Source organism: Aptenodytes patagonicus, chromosome 5, assembly GCF_965638725.1.
Source record: "Aptenodytes patagonicus chromosome 5, bAptPat1.pri.cur, whole genome shotgun sequence".
NCBI classification, from domain to species: Eukaryota; Metazoa; Chordata; class Aves; order Sphenisciformes; family Spheniscidae; genus Aptenodytes; species Aptenodytes patagonicus.
In genome coordinates, this window is record NC_134953.1 from 56,674,459 (window position 1) to 56,693,518 (window position 19,060).

The following is a 19,060-nucleotide window of genomic DNA, read 5'->3' on the forward strand; positions in this document are numbered from 1 at the left end:
CACTGCAGGGGAGAGAGAATGCAAGGCGGGGTGGGAATCGGCTCTTGCGCCATCGAAAAGGTTGTTTGGCAGAATATAAAAGTTGTCTTGCAGCCAGATCCATGAAGCAAAGATGTGAGTTTTTTTCCTGGGGAAGCACCCAGAAGTTAGAGTTTGCAGTACCTGGCTTGTCCAGTACTCGGGCTAGGTCCAGTAAAGCACACCAGCAATATGCTGGTTGTTAAATGAAGGTTTGCGCTCTGTGCCAGACTGCGAAAGTATCTGCGTGATGTGAGTCATTCCACCAGAAATAGACCCTAAATGACCAAAAGCTCGTTGCACTGTGTCAGGAATAAAGTTTGGACAGGAAACTGTTTTTTTGGCTTCAGCAGACAAAGTGAACCCCTTGTGAAAAGAATTTGCGATTTCAAGTGGAAAATATGGAAGGAGGGAAGAATGTACAAATAATGCCAAGAAACAGACTCACTTCTCTGGCACAGAATATGAAGAAGTCTTTCCAGCTGATGGTGGGGGACCCAAAAGCAGCGTAGTGGTCAAAAGTTAGTAAACTGAGTTGTCTTTTTATTCCGGTTAGCGTGAGTAATTTCCAAGTAGATTTTGAGGACCCTACAGTATGTTATAAAATCTCTTTTGGGTGACAAGAGCAAGAACAAAAAGCAGATTCTAAGTTGGTCAGACACATATATTCATGTTTCATTGGTGAAAACAAACAGAACAGACAGTTCTTTTGAGCTTGGGTGTAGGTGTATACAGTGAGCTCATGTAGATCCAGGTGCAGCCATTAAGGAAACATTTGATATTGCGAAGTTACTTGAACTTCAAATGCTGGTACTTCTAGAAAGTGTGTTATTTGATGTAAGTGTAAATACCAGGCAAGAAAGGGAACTGCTTTTTATAGCTTGGGAAGTCATGTGCTTTCTCAACGATAAATACAATTAACCATTTCATACACTTTGCACACAAGAAGAGGCTTTTAATGGCGTAGAACCTGTGGCATTACACCTCTATACACTGCTGATACATGAAACTGTGACAACATTGCCCGCCTATAGTTTTACCAAAAGCCATGCTTGAACTGTCTTCTGCCTACAAAGCATAAACCCCCTGCTCCTGAGGCTGTTCCCAGCTGTTTCTTTGCAGAACTCATCTTGGTGAGTTCCCTGCCTTCATACCTCTGAACTCTTTCTTAGAACCAACTTAGAAAAGTGTCAGATTCATTTCATGTACCGGCAGGCGGCTGCTGAGCAGGACAGAGAGGGACCGTGTCTGGCCAGCCCCGTGGTGGAGGTGGTCCTGGCAGGGACCCCTATAGCTGTGCCTGGGGAGAACCAACCGTTGCGGGGGCGGCTTCCCCGCCTTCAGCAGGGACTTGGCTTGTTTCTGTCAACTGTTAGGTTTCAGTGTGGTGCACCCAGTACGCTCCCTGTAAGAAAAAGCTGATGGTTTGTGTTCATGAATGTGTTGAGAACCGGTCTTGGATAAGGAAATTACTTTGGTTTGGACTAACCAACATATTAGTACAGTATTAATCAGGAAGACAGGCCTCCTCCTGCACTCCAAAGTCATTTGTTTCAACATTGTAAAGCAGGAATTCATATTTTTTTCACTGTTTTGTCTCCTTTTTAAAATTATTTCCAACTTTCAGCACCCTCTAAAGTTGGTAAAGAATTAAGGCAGTAAATGGTCTACCTTTGTAATGGTGTTAAGTGTTGGGGGCATCAGCACAGTTTAATGTATTTGTGGGGGGAATTAAATGACAGATAGCTGGTCAACAAAACTTTAGACCAAACTCTACTATCCACAGATGTTTATCCTGTGAAATGTGGACACAAAATCTCTTCAGATTTTAAAGGCTGTGTTTTACACTTGTTTCTCAGTTTCTAGTATTAAAGACAACTTCTCACAAATATTGCCTAAACTTCTTACATTCTTGCCTTCATTGACGTATTTAGATCTTGAAATGTGTTGATCATCTCTCTTAAGTTCCTTTGTGCAGGACTAGAAATAAATTACCCTAGGTCAAGTTCTGTTTATACAGTGGACTGTTCTTGCAGAATTACCTTCTTGACTTAATAGCTTCCTTTTGGATGACATTTCTGCCAGAAAGAAGACAAATTGTCTAAGGTCAGCGTGCAGATCAGCTCAGCGTGTAGGAGGAAATTGTAGCAGATCAGCTACATTGCACCAGGGCTGGCCGGCAGCGTTGGGCAGCATGCCGCCGGTCAGCAGCAGGCACCGTGGGGGTGCAGCCCCTCCCTGCACGGCAAAGCGCAGCAAGAGCCCTTCGGCTTTCCAATGTTGTCATGCTGTAGTTTGTCCAATTCAGGCCGTCCTTGAGTCTGATGATTTTACCTGGCGTGGTGACAATGAATTAGATCAGCATAGCGCTCCTTTCAGCTTAATGTTGACGTGCTCAGTGGTCCCCTGGACTCCTTGTGTTAAACCTAGCAATTACCTGGCCATGTCCAAAGTGGTCACGTTTCTCTGCAGATGTTACACGGTGCAATTTTCCCTGCACCTTCCCTCCCACTCATTCCTGCAACCTTCTTCGAAATCGTTGTCTTACAAATAGTTGGGAGCTGAAACCTTGCAGCTGAATCTGCTCTCATAATTGCACAACAGCTGCAATGTTGAATTTGTTTCCTGATGTGTAACATCGGGGGACAGGACTAAAGGACCTGATGCAGATCCCATAATCTTGGTGAACTTGATACTGTTCCATATATATATATATGTATGTTATATAGAATACATTATGTTATACAAAACACATCATATATTTGTTATATATATAACATTATTTATTTTACGTATATATATAAAACCAAATAAATATGAGTTGATGGAGAATAGTTCCGCTGAAGTTAGTGGCTTTAGATTGTAGGAAATTTATGGTAAGAGAACAATCAGGGCTGCAGGCACTGATCAGAGCGGCACCAAAACCTGTGCATTTTGCAGATGTGCTTAAAAAACTAAGCTAAAACGTGACTCCATGCCTGTCTCATAATACACTCTGCTCATTGAGGTGGGGGGTTAGCCTGTTTCTCTGTTGCATTGCTTGTTGCTGCACCTTAGCTCTATTTAAAGTGCACCTCCAAAGCCCACGCACGTGGGGGGGAAAAATCCTAAAGTGCAACTGCGTCATATTTAGAATGATGGAGTTACCTTTTCCCTTTGCAAATTCTTCTATTTATTCGACGTTCTACAGGAGAAGAAGTATAAAAGTCTCCTTTTAATTAAGCTCTTTATCCTTTGAAGTTATTTTGGATTTTTTTTCACATTGGTGATGTAATTTATGTAAATAATCATCTATCTATGAAAGGAGCGTGTCTGTCAAAAGCTAAAATAAAAAACATCCGTCATTTTGAAGTGATTAACATTCTCCAGATGTTTAAATCATCAGATTTCAGGAGTTTCCCTTTGTTGTGATAATGATAGAGTATCCAGAACAAGAATGTTTACTTTTTTGTATGGGTCAAACACAGATTTTTCACAATCCTATTAAAGCATGCAGTTTATTGTAGTTGTATGTGCAGATGAAAGCATATGCAGTTATTATTATTTCCCTTAATTGTAAACTGCTGCTGGTAATTTTACTGTAAAGCTGAAACAAAAGGAGCATACTTGAAAGGACCACCACTGCCCACTTATGTAATCAATTTATAGATGTCAAGTTTGTACAGAGATGGTTATCCCTCTCCGTTAGAGGACCGGTGACATGCTACCACCCTGCAGCGTGCGCTCTCCCCCTCCTACGTTTTGGGGGAGTTGCTTGGGCATACAGTAGATGTAGCTGATAATATTAAGTGACAGTTCTGAACCGTTGTAGTCAAATGTGTTCAGCTTTAGACTTCAGGGAGGAAATAAAACGTGCATTCCTCTCTAATGCGATGGACCTCATGGTTGATCAAGAGAGCTTTACCGGTCCTCCGCCGGCCAGCTCACTATGGTAACTGGAGCCACAAAGCCTTGCTGGAGGTTAAGGGGGGTTTTATAGTCAAGGAAAATGGCTACGCATGTATGAAATGGATCATTTCCTTTCCCTCTGTGGTCCCTGCAGAGCAACATCCTTCAATTCACAAAACTAGCTAACGTACGCGAGAAACGTATGGATCTTGCGTGTCACCACGCTGGCAAACTTTTCTCGTTTTATGGGTAGCCCTAAGTAAGGCTGCAGTAATCTGCTTATCTGCTTTGAGAGTTCACCGCTCCTGTAACTTGAAAGGTATCTTTTTCTCTTGCCATAAATACCACGTCAGTAAATGACTCTGCGTGATGCAGTCCGGTCCGCAGCGAGGCTGGGCTGTGCCATGGACGTCTTGGGGTACGGAAAGGGACAACATGGCATCCAGCTCGCTCCGTGGATAATGAACCCAGAGAATTAGCGCAGTTTCAGTGGAATATGCCAAATAAAAAATGTGTCGGTTTAGTTAGATGTTAGCGAGTTACAGAGGCCGGGGCCCTCAGTTTAAGGTTCCGGTATCACTTATGAAGCTATTTAATGGGGAATCGGATTGCAGACATTTCTAGTATCAAAATTACAAGCACCGTAAGCACGATACTTTACATTTTCTGGAGCTGCCTGTGCATTTTATATACCACGGACAGACGTGTTATTGCTAAAATTTGTAATAACAACAAAACTAAAGCCGTAACTGCTAATGTTGCTGGCAAGGCTGCGTTCCCTGGCGGGTCACCCCGGGTGGGGGCTCAGCCCGGGGGAGCACACCGACCGCCTCGGGGCCACCGGGAGGCAGCCGCCCCGCCGCGCCGCGCTTCGGGCTTCCTCGGCCGGGGAGCCGAGCGGGGAAGGGACGGGAAGGGACGGGAAGGGAAGGGAAGGGCTGCCAGCTCCTGCCTCCTGCCCGCTGCAGCGCTGCGCCCGGGCAGGCAGCGCGGCGGGGCCGGTGACAGGCACCGCCGGGGTGCGGGATCGCTGCGAGCCGGTCGAAGGACCGACCGGCCGAACCCCCGGGCCGGCGCCGGCCCGCCCGGTTTGGGTGCAGCAGGGCGGGCGCGGGGCGCGCAGCCGCCGCCGGCGGGGAAGGGTCGCGCCGGGGCGGGCGGGTCCGGGGAGGGGGGATCCCCGCAGGGCCTCCCCGCGGGCACGGGCGGGGTGGGGAACTCGGGCACGGCAGCCCCCGGGTTTGCGCCTTTCAGCAGCCGCCCGGGTGCTGCCCCGGCGGCGTTCCCACCCGCGGAGTTGAGAGCTCTGTGCGGGTCCTTGCCTTTTCCTACCGAGTAGCCCTGTATTTCAACGCAAAACCAGAAAGTTTTGAAAACTTGCCGGCGACTAAAGGAACAGAACAAACATCTGTGAGCCGTCACTGTACGGATTATTGCATTCCCTATACAACGTTAAAAATCCTGTAAGATTGTATTTAAAAGGTGCTTATTTAGAGAAATGAAAAAGGCTGTTCTTTTATGTATGGAGCAAACCCCGATAGGCATATAAATTGTCGCACGCTTCTAGTGCAGGTTGTTTCCGACACCTTCCACCAGCTGAAAACCGTGTACTAGAGGCCAGATTTTCACTTTCTGCTGTACTGAATGTAACGTATTGATCTTTACGCAGATGCAGCGCTAGCATTCATTCGAATGTATGCCTGCTGAACGGAAGAATAGCTAAGACATGTATGGTCCTGTGATGAGGTGCTGGAATTGGCGTGTCTGCCAGCGAGACAAAGTGATTTAACAACTAAACAGTCGAATTGTTAGCTTTTGGGATTCTTCAAAAAATCTAATTACAATAACCATAAAACTTGATTACAGTGTTACCTGAGGAAAGGAATTATGTTCTTTTTGATAAAAATTCAGTTGGTTTTGAGAAAAATATTTCTCTTTTCATGGGGTCATGCAGAAAATGGAAACAAAGTAAGATGGGTTTTTTCCTCAGTATAAAGTTGACCAAAGTATTGTGTCTGCTCAGTTACCAGAAATAAACTGCATCCAGAAAGAATAAAAGCTTATGTGTAATTTCTGCGTGGAATTTGGATATTGTTCTGTTTTTAAAAAAGAGCTGAACATACCCTGATCTTTTGATGTCTAGATAGTTGTCTGCTGTTGTCACACCAGAGCCAGCAGGTTTGAGACAGTAATTCTTACAGGCTTTACTTTCTCTGGCTGTAAAGATACTAAGCGGGCAGCTAGGCAAACTTAGGCACATGATTATCTGTTTTTTGAAAGACTCGAATTTCCTTTCAAAGGTTCTTTTAGAAAATGCACAGCATGCTGCACTGGTGTTATTTTCAACTTTTGGAAGACCAGAAGTTAAACATCCTCCTTAATATCACATTATATAAAATCAAATTGACAAGATACTGCAAAGTAATGGTGTATTTTCAGTAACCAAAAGTACCGAAGACCTTCTAAAACTCCAGTGCATGGTATATTTAATAGTACAAAGTTATTTTTAAAAAAAGAGACTAAATTTTATACAATTGCATGTTGTTGAATGCATAGACTCAGGCAAATTCAAGTAAAGCATTAATAGGAGTGGTGGCTGGTACGCCGTCCTATCCCGAGTTTTAACTCCGTTTGAAAACAATGATTTCCACTGCAACCTGATGCTGTTACTGTTACGTTCTTGTAAACTGATTTAAGAACTTAAGTTTCAGAGGAAGAAGCTGTTTCAAGCAAATACTTGTGCTTGTGACACCTGTGATTTGCATGTAAAGAATTATCTTGGTGAATCAGTCAAGTGACTTTCATGCTGAAGTGCCGGCTGGATGCCATTTGTGAGCACAACTGGCTAACCCTTTGGCTCTAATTTGAGGAATGACAACTTAAAGTGGTTTTTCTGGTATGGATGCTAAATGTTACGGGTGAGAAAAGACGATCAGGTACTAGAGTGAATGAATGCATCTGCCTCCCCAGAAACAACTGAATGCAACGTGAATGAAACTGTAACTTTAAATGTTGCAATACTTTAACATAGCAAAAGCAAATAGGAAAATTGGGCTGAAAATACCCTTTCATTAATTAAGTGGCTAAGCACACTTACAAATGGTAAAGATTTGCCAATTTTAGGAATCTCATTGCTTATTGGTAATTTTTTCTTCCGCCACGAGCCCCAGAATTACCTTTCCAAAGGCTGCTGCCTCCTGTTGCGTGTAGCCTTTTTGTCCAGTGGGATGCCTGTAGTCTGCAGCTGAATATTGCATTTAAAGCGTAACAGAATTAGTTATAGGAGCTGGAAATAAAACACAGCTTGATAAAATTAATCTCGAAAGGAACTTGTGAAACTTGGGTAAGACTGGGGAAAAGCATGATTATCCCCTGGTATATGGGCAAATAAGGGTAGCGGTGTGTGGAGCAGGGTGGTGCCGGCGCTCTGCACCTTCCTGGCACGGCTGGAGGACAGTGAAACACCACCTCAGTATCACCCTCTGAAACCTTCAGGGGGGTTAAAAAAATCAGAAAAACCTTACAAAAACTGTTCAATATTTTAAGCACTGAAGTAACATGATTCCCTAATCTTTCACTGAGAGTCAGGCAACTGTTTATTTTTCTTGTTGTAGGGTCTTGTTTTGGTTTTTTGTATGAGGTCCCTAAGTCTTCAAGAATTGGAGTTAACAGGTATAAAGTAACAAGATGGCAGTAGTTAGGGTAACCTTTCTAGGTTAAGACTGTCAAAAACCTTCCTGAATTTGGTATCATTTTTCAGAGGAACGTGGGATCATATCACACATCAGTTTCTGACAAACCATATCTCTAAGAACGTAAATCCTCTACATGCTGTTACATACTGTAAAGATTTGGGCCATTATTGTAGTGCATTGGATTGCATTTAACAAAAAAAAAAAGAAAAAAGAAGCTTCCTAAAAGATGAAGTAGTTGCATTGATACGCTTTCCTCCCAATACATAGCCCCACAGCTCTGCCCTTGAAAGCATACCGAAGTCCTGGTTTATACACAAAATTAGTATCTGCGATCCCTCTCCCACCTTACACAGGTGCATTCATGACTGTACGGACTTGGAAGTTACCCTTCGCTGAATTCTGAAACAGGCCTCCTCTGGTCTCCAAAATATGGACTCTTTGGGCTGGGGTTGAAGTCTGATACGGTTTCTTTGCATCTCTGCTTTTTCAGTGCTGAATTTTAGCTTTCCACGTGTGGTGCAAGATAACAGCACTGCAAAGCGTGTGGAAACTGCTCACGTTCATTAACAGCATCTACAGTCACTTGCAGTCACTGCTAACAGACCAGAGCCAGACCTTGTTAGGACTGCTTTAAATGCAGAAGACGGTTCAGACTGTTCTAAGCAAACTCTCTGAAATCCACCCCCCTGCTTTTAAAAGCAACAACTGCCTCCTTCGCACACAGGAGCCGCCCCCCGGGTGGTGAGGAGGTACCTGCGGCAACTGTGGGACCCCCACCAGCGGGAAGGGGGACAGGGACGGCCAGCTGGCAGTTCACCAGGGCTTTGCCAGAGTAGCTGGCCTGCAAGGTCCGCCCGCCCCTCCGCACTGAAGCAGATGTTGCTCTGTGTTGATGGAAGCTTTGGGGCTTCGGTTCAGCTCAGTTCAAAGAAACGCAGCTGTGCCTCAGAATGGAAAGGAAGGTCTACAAAAACTTGTGATTGCGAAGGCCTGAAGCAAGCCCCCTGCCCTGGCGCTACTCTGATAATGTGCGCGGCAGAAGTCACGTCCCCATGCCCTGAGGAGCTGCTGTCACTTTGGCCTGCCGTGGGGACCCTCGGCTGCTCCCACCCGCATGCCTGCTGCTACACGGGCTGTGGGACTCTGGCTTTGCTCACCCACATCCCCGCTGCGGCAGCCCCACCGCATCCACGCCACACGCTCTGATCCCGCCAGGTGGCGGGCGCTTGCTACATGCCTCCTACCAAGCAGCTCTTCGGCATTAGACATGATCCTCCCCCCTCCTCGCCTGCCCCGGTTCAGTTAGAATTAGACAAGGATTAGTCCACCCAAATACACACGAGGTTTGAGAACAGCGTATGCAGCGTATTACTTTTGAAGGTTTCTTGTGGTATTTCAACATCTTATGTTCTCGGTCATCTCACAAGCTGATGTTCTTGGAAAACAAGAACGTTCAAAATGTTCAAAATTTGTCACCAGTGCCTCGCCCCCTCCACAAAGGAGGAAAAGAGTAGAGCCTGCTCTTTCTGCTATTTGCTCAATATGTGCTCACAGCCAACAGCCAAGGACAGCATCAACCACCCAGCAACTCACTTGACACAACCGCAATCTTCTTGCAAGGACGGAAAGGTGTTGGCCTCTCACTTTCCCATGCCCCAACCAGCTGCTAAGGTCTTTCAAGCCACCAGAAATAGGATGAAAGCAAGCACACCAAACTGTTCAAGCTGTAAGTTCGTAACACAAGCAACACAAAAGGCTCAAGTTTACTTGTTTTGGCATGCCTGCTACTGGAAGCACAGCCTACCAGGTCTTCCAGAATCTATTTAAAGCCCCCAATTACTTTTCCCTTTGGCTGCCACCTAGTATGTCAAATTTTTACAGTGGAATTAAAATGTCCCCAAGACATAGGCTTATGTAATGGAAACAATGACCTATATGAACTGGGAGTTACTGTACCAAATAAACCGTTTCCTTCAGGAAGGGTCTTGTTTTGCAGTTAGCCATCACTCAGTCATAAAAGGGTGGGCTCAGAATCCATTGTTGCTAAGGTTTACAAATTCACCATTTTTCTGAAAAATACAAGTATGGAGTGACTTTTCCAACAGTACAATACAGGAATGCACAAATTATTGCACTGTTTTATAGTTAACATTTATTGCACGTCAGTGGCTCATGGCCTGGTAAGAAAGCCCGTTACTGTACACTTTGGCTGACTTCCTGCCCAACAGCTGGAACTGAAGATGGGTGCTGGCCACATAGAATGATATGTCAGTGAGCTAACAAACTATCAGCATACAGAGTTGGCTAAAAGATGCAAAGAAAAATAACACTTAATGGCCGCTGGCCAAGGGAAGCGGAACACATGAACACAGTGGGTCTGGAGCCTGAAAGACAGTAAAGTGCAGGAAAACGGCATCAACTTTGCCGCCCGGTGCAAGAGACAGGAAGGATCCTGGACGCACCTGGCTGAAGCCGGCATAGAGCAGTACGTAACTTCTACTTTTCTATTCTAACCTCCACATCAGGTACTGTTCTTCAGCTGCCTGTTTTGAAAGGGCCGTCTATATTGGTGCACACTGTTTTGCAGAGGTCCTACAGGGTTTAACAACCTTCAGGGATAACAACCCAGTTTTTAGAGTTTCTCTGCTCTGCAAAAATCAGAAGGCCTAAACCCAGCATTTGGAAGTGAAACGCTTCCATAGAGCACGTGGCCAAAGGCTTTAGCAAACCAGTTATTTCTGTGATAACTGACAGACAGAGTGAAAGATTGTTAATTCAACGGTGCTGTTAAAAAAAACCCCAAAACGTTCTACGGTTTTGTTCTCTGTGCTTCTGTGGCATTAAACCTGTTCACAATTCTGTTTAATTACCTTTTTTTCTGGTAAACGTCCATGAGAGTGTTACTACTTAGAACAGAGCAGTATTTATATCTCTTACAAAGAGCATTGCAATTATTACTCAGTTTGCCATTTGCTTTCAAATGCCTTAGTCTATATCATGATTTCAGCAAAAATATCAAGATTGCTTCCTGTATCATCCTCAGGCTCCAATTCTTCATTGTGATCCTTTGGAGAGGTGTGTACATCTTGTTCTTGGATGGTCTTTCTCTTTCTCCTGTGAATGTACACAGAGCGATTCTTCTCCGTCTCCTCAGAAGGCGAGTTGTCTGCACTGACAGCAGTTTTCAAAGCTAACTCTAAGCATTTGTAGAATCTAGAAAGAAACAATTGCGTAGTTATTATTTTTGTAGGTTTGCTCAGGATCTGTAAAACTACTCTGAGAAACTAATGCTTGTGTAATATAACCAAAACGTGTAAGAGAAGAAAATCGTTACTGACATTGAAATGTTCTAGCCCATGCTGGAAGAAAGATTAGAAATATCAGCAAGCGTCCTTGCGTGTGCCATGCCACTTCTCTTTGTAATGCTTGTATGTTAGAAATCCATTAGTGGATGTACTCATGTGCCATTAAGACCCTGTTAATCTTACAGAAACTATAAAATGGTATCAGGTTAAACGTCTGATGAATGATAGCATTAATGATCAGATGGACTGCTACTATTAGCAATTACTTTTAACTTTAACAACTACAGAGATTTTCAATGGACATATAAAAAGAAACTGGTCTTAGTACATGTAGGCGTCTCTCCAGCGTCCTTTTGATCCTCATGCTTTTTGGCTTTTCGGCTCTTCTGCCTATTCTGTTCCTCAGCGGGAGACAAATGTAAAGACACCAAGTGTGTGTAATCTTCCACCGCCTTCATAAAATCATCAGTTTTGGAAACTATACAAAGCATTTAGTGGATTAAAGTGTGCATTGCAATCGGAATACTTCTGAAATGGTTACTGTGTTAGAGTAACAAATGCTGTTAGCATTAGAAAAAGAAACTTAAACCCTACTCAGTAACAAAGACAGTCTGCAAACTCATGTTGTTTATAGGTTTTTGTTTAAACAGTTTATAGTCTTCAGAGCTCAAAAAATTAATTGAAATTGTATTTTAGACTCTGGGGGGGGGTGTGTCTAGTTTTGGTTGGTTGGTTTGGTTGGGTTTTTTTTTACATAACCTCTCTCGCTTTTGGATTTAGATGTCATGAATAGGATTGGTGTACTCTTACAAACCTGTCAATCCTCCTTGTGTTTTCTTCCATTTTTCGATTAGCTACATGTATCAGAAATTCAATATATTCTTCGGAGACCATCAATTTCCCCTTGTGGCTCAATGGGACTTCTAAGCAATGAGTGCTCCGGACAGCCTAAAAACACCCACAGAAGGATTTATCTAGAATAAAGTTTTTTATTTTATGAAGGTTATTTAAATAACATGGGGAGTTCATTACAGGAAAAAAAACCCCACTTATCCACACAATTGGTTAGTGTGCTGTCAACTAAAGCAGAAAGATATTTCTTTGCTACAGCATGCCCTGTGATAGCTGTCAATCACATTACAGTTCAGATCTTAGCTCGTAAAAAAATCAAGGTTAACAGTAATGATATGATTTTATTACATTTCTTACAGGTAAGTAGAAAATTCCTTACCATCATAATTTTTCCTCCTCTGCCAACTGTAACACCAGAGTTCCTGAACCCAGAATCAATAGCCACTGAATGCTGCAGAACAAATAAATGCCTTAAACAGGTCTTATACACTTTCACAGCAAGAAATAATTATGGATGGGTTGCAATGCAGTTTATAATCTCAGTTTTGAAAAAAAACTTATTCAAAACCATCTCCCCAAATTAATGCAATAATAGTTACACTAAAATGTTTTTAAGATCAAACCCATGTCGTATCACAAATTGTGGTTGGTTTTCAAAGAACTATAGTCAATCTTGATTGTCTAATCTTAATCCATTAGCGCAGATGGGACATTAACGTCTCTCTGGGCACTGTACTATTTCATCTTGAAGAGCTGGTAACCATATAGACAGTCGTGCAACACTTTTATAGCTGAAAGCGCAGCACTACTATAAAAGAAGCTAATCAACTCTCTTCTACATTAATGAAGGAACAAGCCCATCATGCGTTACTCTCCAGAGTCATTCTGGAAAAGCAGAAGGCAAAGGTACTACTCAATTAGTTGAAACACTGGAGCCAAATGGCCTGGCTGGTAGCAAAATGACAGCTGAAAAAACCCATCACTTTCAGCCAGTGAAAGCAACCCAGGCTCACTGGGAAAACATTTTTTACCAGGCAACCTGCTTCAGCTTCAACACTGAATTGTAGTTGAGTAATTTTGTTTTCTAAGAAGTACAGCAAAATCTCTACTAAGTTTAAAGCTGTGTTTTCTTCATCAGCTTACTTTTACTACCCTAGTTATTAAACACACAGCACATCTGGGACTATTCCTAAGTGCTAAAGCTTACTCAGGAGCCAGTACTTTTACAGCAAGGAATATAACAGAACAACAATGTAACATTGTTACTTGATGTAATTTTACCAGAAGCTGTGCATCTTGCAGCTCTTGACATAGCACATGAAGAACAAATGGCTCAAACTTGAGCACAACGTCACCAGTGGCTTTCTCTAGTGCTGTCATCTGGAAAATAAACCAAAATATTTATATTAATACTGCAAGTGTGTACTGTTACTGCAAAAAAAAAAAAAAAAAAAAAGAAAATAACAGCTAGTCAGTGTGTGAAACAAGCATTAACAATGCAGCAAATGAGTTCCAAGCAATCAGGTTTGTTCAGCTGCTTTTGATTTTTCATTGCTTATAGCACATAGAAATTCCATGGATTTCCATGATTCTGTTTGCTAAACTGATTAGGTTTGATAGAAACTCATCACAAGGTAGACTTTAAAAACTTGAAAAAGTGCACTTCCCTGTTTATTTCTTTGTACATTCAAACGGATCGATACAGTCAGTACAGCAAGGGAAGAAGACTGTTTTACTGCAATCACATGAAACCTAAGCAGGTTTTTTTAGTTTTGGGGTTTTTTTTAAACTGTTCTTTAAAATCAAAGACATTTAGTTTCTGAAGTACCTTCCTCAACTTCAGAAACTTTCTGGGGTTCAGCAGATTAAATTCATGGCCTAATGTACTTGATCACATTTTAATCCTACTTTAAATAATAATGCATAGCCTACTGTATAAGACTTATAAAGATAAAAAATTCAGAGGTTGAAATTAGAGGCATAAACCCACAAGACGAGAAAAAAAAAAAAAAGAGGTAACAGTAATGACAAAATTCAAGAAATTTCCTTCAGACCCCTCAGTTCTCTGAGGTCCAGTATTACTTTCTTCCATTCAGAAAGGTCACTTTGAGGCAGTTATATTACCTATTCAATTGTGTGATTATTTAATCATAAGCACTATTTGCTCCCCCTTCTTGTTTGCCTTCACTTGCTTAATTCACCGCACTAAAAAATTTGCTATGTTAACTCGAGAAATTTCAGCTGTTTTCCCATACTTTGTTGTTTTGTCTAGCCCTTCTCATCTTTCTTTTAAAATGAAAATATTCCATAAAATCTTCAGCAAATAATCAAATTCATATGGTTTTTTAAGACATGATGGTATAAAAGAAAACTGCTGAAGTAACACTCTCTCCTTTCCTTTAAACATCGAAAAGTATTTAAATGTATTTATGCAGCATCTCCTCCATATATATTCTTATTTTAAGTTGAAAGCAGGTTTTTCTGAATGGCTAAGTTTGTAATTTGTGCGCCAGATTTTAAAAAATGCCCAAGTAACCACAGCTGTGCTAAAGCTGATGAGAAACAGAAACGATCAGCATTGCATAATGCAGTGCTGTACAGAAATACCTAAGCTAGCTTATTTAGCATTTGCTTGGGCCTGGAAATGAGTTGTGTTGACACAGTGCTCCACTGTGGTGAATTCACCCTGCCTGAGAGTGGGCTAGCACGGTCAAACAGCTTCCTTATCCAAAGCTGGGCTCTGCAGAGTTCGTGTGGTTTCTCTGTGCACCACAGCACAGCACAAGGCTGGCTGTGTATACTCCTGAGGCCGCCGCGTTGTGTAGTGTAGTGTAGTGTCTGCTTGGGCTGTGCTGATTTCAGGAGGAACACAAATTCACGCGGCAGTCGGCATGCATGGTGCGTAACACAGGCTGGGACCTGCCATGGACGCGTGTGTTCCCTTTTCAGGCACGTTTCCATGTTCCCTTTTCAGACGCTTTCCCATGTTTGAGAACTCTGTTCTGGCCAACAGAGCATTCAGCAAAATGATCCGCATCCATTGTGGCAGCCAAGTTAGACAGACTTGTCTCTGAGACAAGTATTATAACAGAGAACACATTACTAGCTGCGATCAGCGTGTGTGATATCAGTGAGGGTGTCTTAAGGGTTTCTGTTTCTCTGACAAAGCTAAGTAATTTAGCAGATACTCTAGGGGTAGCTTTTCAACGAGAATACAACTAGTTAAGAAAGTCATGCTGACTGAAATCATCTATGCCTGTTAGCACTGTCCCAAAGCTGTCTTACAATACTTGTTTCCTCAAAAAGCTTATTAATGGAACAAAATATTTTCAGTAAAGGTTTTTTATTATCTTACTGCATCTAAATCATTAATTTCCTGCAAACTCAGTTTAATAGGGAAATACTGAAAGTAATTTTCTATTAAGTCTAATGGTCTGGGGCCCCGATTTGCTCCCAGTGAAGCCGATGGGAAAACACCCAGTGGGAATAGGATTAGGCCCCTCATCTCTAAAGAGTCAAAGTCTAACTGCTGTCATAGAATGACAGAAAGTACCTGCCGGTGATATGTAAAAAACCTCACACAAATGAAAATCCCTCTATTCCAAACACAGGAGCAATCGCCAAAGTGATACGAAGCAGAAAACAGCTGACTGCATTTAACGATTGACCACGGCAGCACGTTTACAGTAACGCAGAACGCAGCCCTTGTTCTACAAAGAGCGTATGTCGGTACTACAGCAAACACTTTCACTACGGCGCTGCACAGCTGCAGTCATGTTACTAGCTCGGGTAGAAGTTACAGTCTGACGAGGGCAGTGCACAGCCCACTGCATTCGGCAAAGCCCGCTCACGAGAAGAGGAGATGACACCTCACTCATGAGATACGCTGTACTGACACTCAAGCTAGACATTTGGACGGTTTGTCAGCAATATGCAAAACCAGCAGCTGACTGCATACCTTACGGGTCTGTCCACACAGACATGGGGACAAAACTATGTGTGCACAGGTCCTGGTAGAAGCAAACGGTCTGCACATGCACCTCTTAAAGTATTAAACGGCAGCTGGCCAAATTCTGGTGTACACACATCCAAAAATCCAAAGTGGAAGGTGGTTGAGATTCACGCCAATAGTGCGTCAAGGAAAAAAAGTACACCGCTTCAGTTTTACACTGTTGTGTAATTATGAGATCGTATTTGTGTCATATCAATAACCTTGCAAAGAGGTACTGCGTAATACACGATGCTTTTTCTCTAAGCATTGAGAGGATACAGGGATAAAAATAATTTACAAAACAAACATCCTATGTTCATATTGTTGCGGTTAATATACGCAGTGAGGTCAAATGATCTGACAGCCGAAAAGCACAACACACAGCATACAAGATCCTGACTTCCCTTCTCATTTCCTAAATACCGCACTCACAAAGCTTTATCATACATTGGAGTACAGTAGTTTAAAAATCAGTCAAAGACATTTTTCTTACACTTGCAATTCATGCATTAAAAAAAAATCCCGTCTACCTGTTAAAGGGAACAGGAAAAATCAGAGCATTTCCTCTCATAAGAGTCAGCAACAACCTACTGTGTCCTACTCAGCCTGAAATCTGCTGATGGAAATTTCAGCAAGCTCTGCTTTGCTAGAACAAATACTAATGAAGACAAATATTTTGGAGGAGTTTTTCTGTGCATGCGTGAGAATGTATGCATACGGTAAAGTGAGCTATGAATTGAGTGAGAGAATTTAGACCTGGTAAGGTCTAACCGCTTCTTTTTTGGGACAGACAAAGCAAAGGGATGTATGCAGAGAGCAGACTATTTTGAAAGCATACTGAAAAAAAACCCATTTTATATATATATATATATATATTTTTTTTTAATAATTTCAGGGGATTTTAAGACACTAAATTAAAAATGCAGTATAAGAGATTCACTGTTACACTAGTTTCAGGTGTCTGTAAATGAAGAGCTGTTAGCACAGCAAGCTGGGCTCAAGACAGTTTTAAATTCAAGAGGTTTTTTTAACTCAAGACAGTTTTAACTGTCTTGAAGGAGTTACTACATACAAAATGAACATGCCCAAGGGCATGCTTACCTGAACGCATCTACATTTAACAGAAACAAAGGAATTCGTTTTGGTTGCTTCTGGAACAGCTGACCCAAACAACGAAGCAAGAATGGCCATAACGTATGAAACGGTTAATGAGGACAACACAAAATATTTGTTAATCACAACTGACCCATTCTGACAGAGGTATTACAATTACTGCATTAAGGTGTATGTCAGGCTCTAACTGTTGGAGAACGGGATAAAGGCCACATTATCCTGCATCTGTCCCCTGCAGGAACGTTGCTGCTTGAGTAAGCATCATCTCAGATGCTGCCTGACACAGAACTTTCACTAGGCAAACGCCTAGCTTCATACAGCAATTGTTACTTCGGTATTAACAAGGAGCGTACTGTTTTCATTTAGCCCAGCGTCATCTGCTAATGACTATGGCATCACTGTCCAAAGACCAGGAAGTATTCTACAGAAATTAAGCTTATTTTACTTTTGGATAGGAAGGCTTTTAAATCAAATCTAGTCTCCAGCTGATACCTTGCTGGCAATCCAACAAGAAGGGAGAACAAAGAGCAGATAAAAAGCTGTAGAAATGAAAAACACATTGTTATACTAACAGTAATCTTTCAGGAAAGGAAGAACACTTGCTTAGAAAAGCATTATTTCTGCTTATTCTGAATAAGGAAAGGGTTTTTAAGAAATAAGAATCACCGTACCTTAGATTTTCAGAAATCGTTTTCTGAAAGACAGTCTTCTGCTACAGAAGCAGTAGTAATCACTGACTTCTTGTCGAGCTATCGTGATGCGGAGATTATGCGACTCCAGACAGTAAGAAATTACTCGAGTTTCATATTAGCTGCATTTACAACTACGCAGAGAATTTAGCGTTAAGCTTAAAAGCATTCTCTTCAAAACACGTCTTAAGAATTTATTAAGTAGAACGCCTAGAGAAAAGTTCATTTTGAAATTAGAGCGTCAACTCATCTCAGTAACAGAAATAAAAAACCTAAAAATTTCTTTATATTTCACATGACGTGTTTTCCATGACATTAGAAACATTACATTAACTAAATATAAAAGTTGTATCACATTGTCCTCTTACCACATCGTCTTTGATACACATTTCATGTGTTACCATGAGCCACGTGCAGTTTTTCTTCTGGATCTCACAGCTGTTTGTATCCTAGTAATGAAGAGAAACGGTTAAACTAGCACTACAGATAGATGATGTCTGATCTTGTGCTTGTATAAAAAAACGGTCCTTCAGAGTAAATAAAATTGCTTTTAAAAAAGCATGCTTTCTTAACGCAGGAAAATATATTTACATAAAAGTAGTTTAAAACTGACTTATCTATGCTTTCATACATTCTCAGTCAGATGAAGCTGTACAACTGAGGTCTAGCATCAGAGAGGTTTATGTCCCAGCAATCGAGATGGAAAACTGGAGCAGAGACAGCGAACCACTGAATGCCGCTTTCAGCGCCAGCAGCCTTCTACCGCACCGTACACCAAAACCTTCCACGTCAAACTGATTTGCTTTCCGAGCTCCCAAACCGCGTGCCCAGCGCGCTCCCGGTGCCACGCTCCCGGTTTCGCCAGCGCTGCGAGGGCGCGAACCCCTCCACCGGCCAGCGGCCTCCCCGCGGCGTGCCGAGGCGAGCAGGGCACGGCATCGAGGGTCTGCGCCGCACCGACAGGAGAAAAGTCACAAGTTTCCCGCGCCTCACCCAAGTGGCCGCTGGCAGAGAAAACCTGCGGCCCTGGCCGGTGCTGAAGAGCGCGGCGGGAGCCCGGCGCGCCCGCGGCCGGGCAGAGGCGCCGCCGGAGCCGCTCGCAGCCGCCCCCGCCGACCCGCATCGGCCCGGCCAGCTCGAAGGGCCCCGAGAGCCGAGGCTTCTGCTGCCGCGACGGGAGCGGCGGGATCTCCAGGACCCCCCAGCCCCGTGCCAGCGGCGGGCGGCCGCGGGACTCACCGCGGCGCTGCGCTGCGCCAGGACCAGGCGGCCCGAGCAGGAGCTGGTGGTGCAGAACTGGGCTCGCCCGTTGAGGAGCTGCACGACGGCGGCGGCGCGCTCGTCCAGGGCGCCCTTCCTGCTGGCGTCCGCCCGCGCCAGGCGCTGCGCCTTCCACTGCCGGAAGGCCGCCATGAGGGGGGGGCGGCGGCCCCGGCGCCGCAACGGCGACCTCCGTGCCACACCTACGGCGGCCGCCGCGCGAGCCTGACGGGAGCCCGCGAGGGCCAA

The 19,060-nt window shown here is 43.4% G+C and overlaps 1 protein-coding gene across 2 annotated transcripts; it reads right to left on the reverse strand.

Moving 5' to 3' along the window:
• Nucleotides 1-6,318: 6,318 nt before the first annotated feature.
• LOC143161193 (tRNA wybutosine-synthesizing protein 3 homolog) lies at nucleotides 6,319-19,005 on the reverse strand. Of its 2 annotated transcripts, XR_012995483.1 has the most exons (7): nucleotides 18,791-19,005; nucleotides 17,920-18,000; nucleotides 13,040-13,138; nucleotides 12,138-12,209; nucleotides 11,721-11,854; nucleotides 9,558-10,814; nucleotides 6,319-7,150 (listed from the first exon to the last, which is right to left on the reverse strand). XR_012995483.1 is itself a non-coding variant. In XM_076339901.1 (6 exons), exons 1-6 carry the CDS (start codon nucleotides 18,962-18,964, stop codon nucleotides 10,592-10,594), a joined length of 783 nt encoding a protein of 260 aa, XP_076196016.1. In that variant the 5' UTR covers nucleotides 18,965-19,005; the 3' UTR covers nucleotides 6,319-10,591. The 2 variants fall into 2 exon arrangements, 1 of the variants encoding a protein (XP_076196016.1); XM_076339901.1 differs by having other exon boundaries at nucleotides 6,319-10,814.
• Nucleotides 19,006-19,060: the final 55 nt, after the last annotated feature.

What these genes read in the sequence shown, in the direction of transcription:
- LOC143161193 (XM_076339901.1), bottom strand. Translation starts at nt 18,964, where the DNA reads ATGGCGGCCTTCCGGCAGTGGAAGGCGCAGCGCCTGGCGCGGGCGGAC. An exon ending in TGGCGCAGCGCAGCGCCGCG is followed by an intron (nt 18,001 to 18,790) that starts GTGAGTCCCGCG and finishes CTTCATTACTAG; the next exon opens with GATACAAACAGCTGTGAGAT. An exon ending in TGCAAGATGCACAGCTTCTG is followed by an intron (nt 12,210 to 13,039) that starts GTAAAATTACAT and finishes TTTGTTCTGCAG; the next exon opens with CATTCAGTGGCTATTGATTC.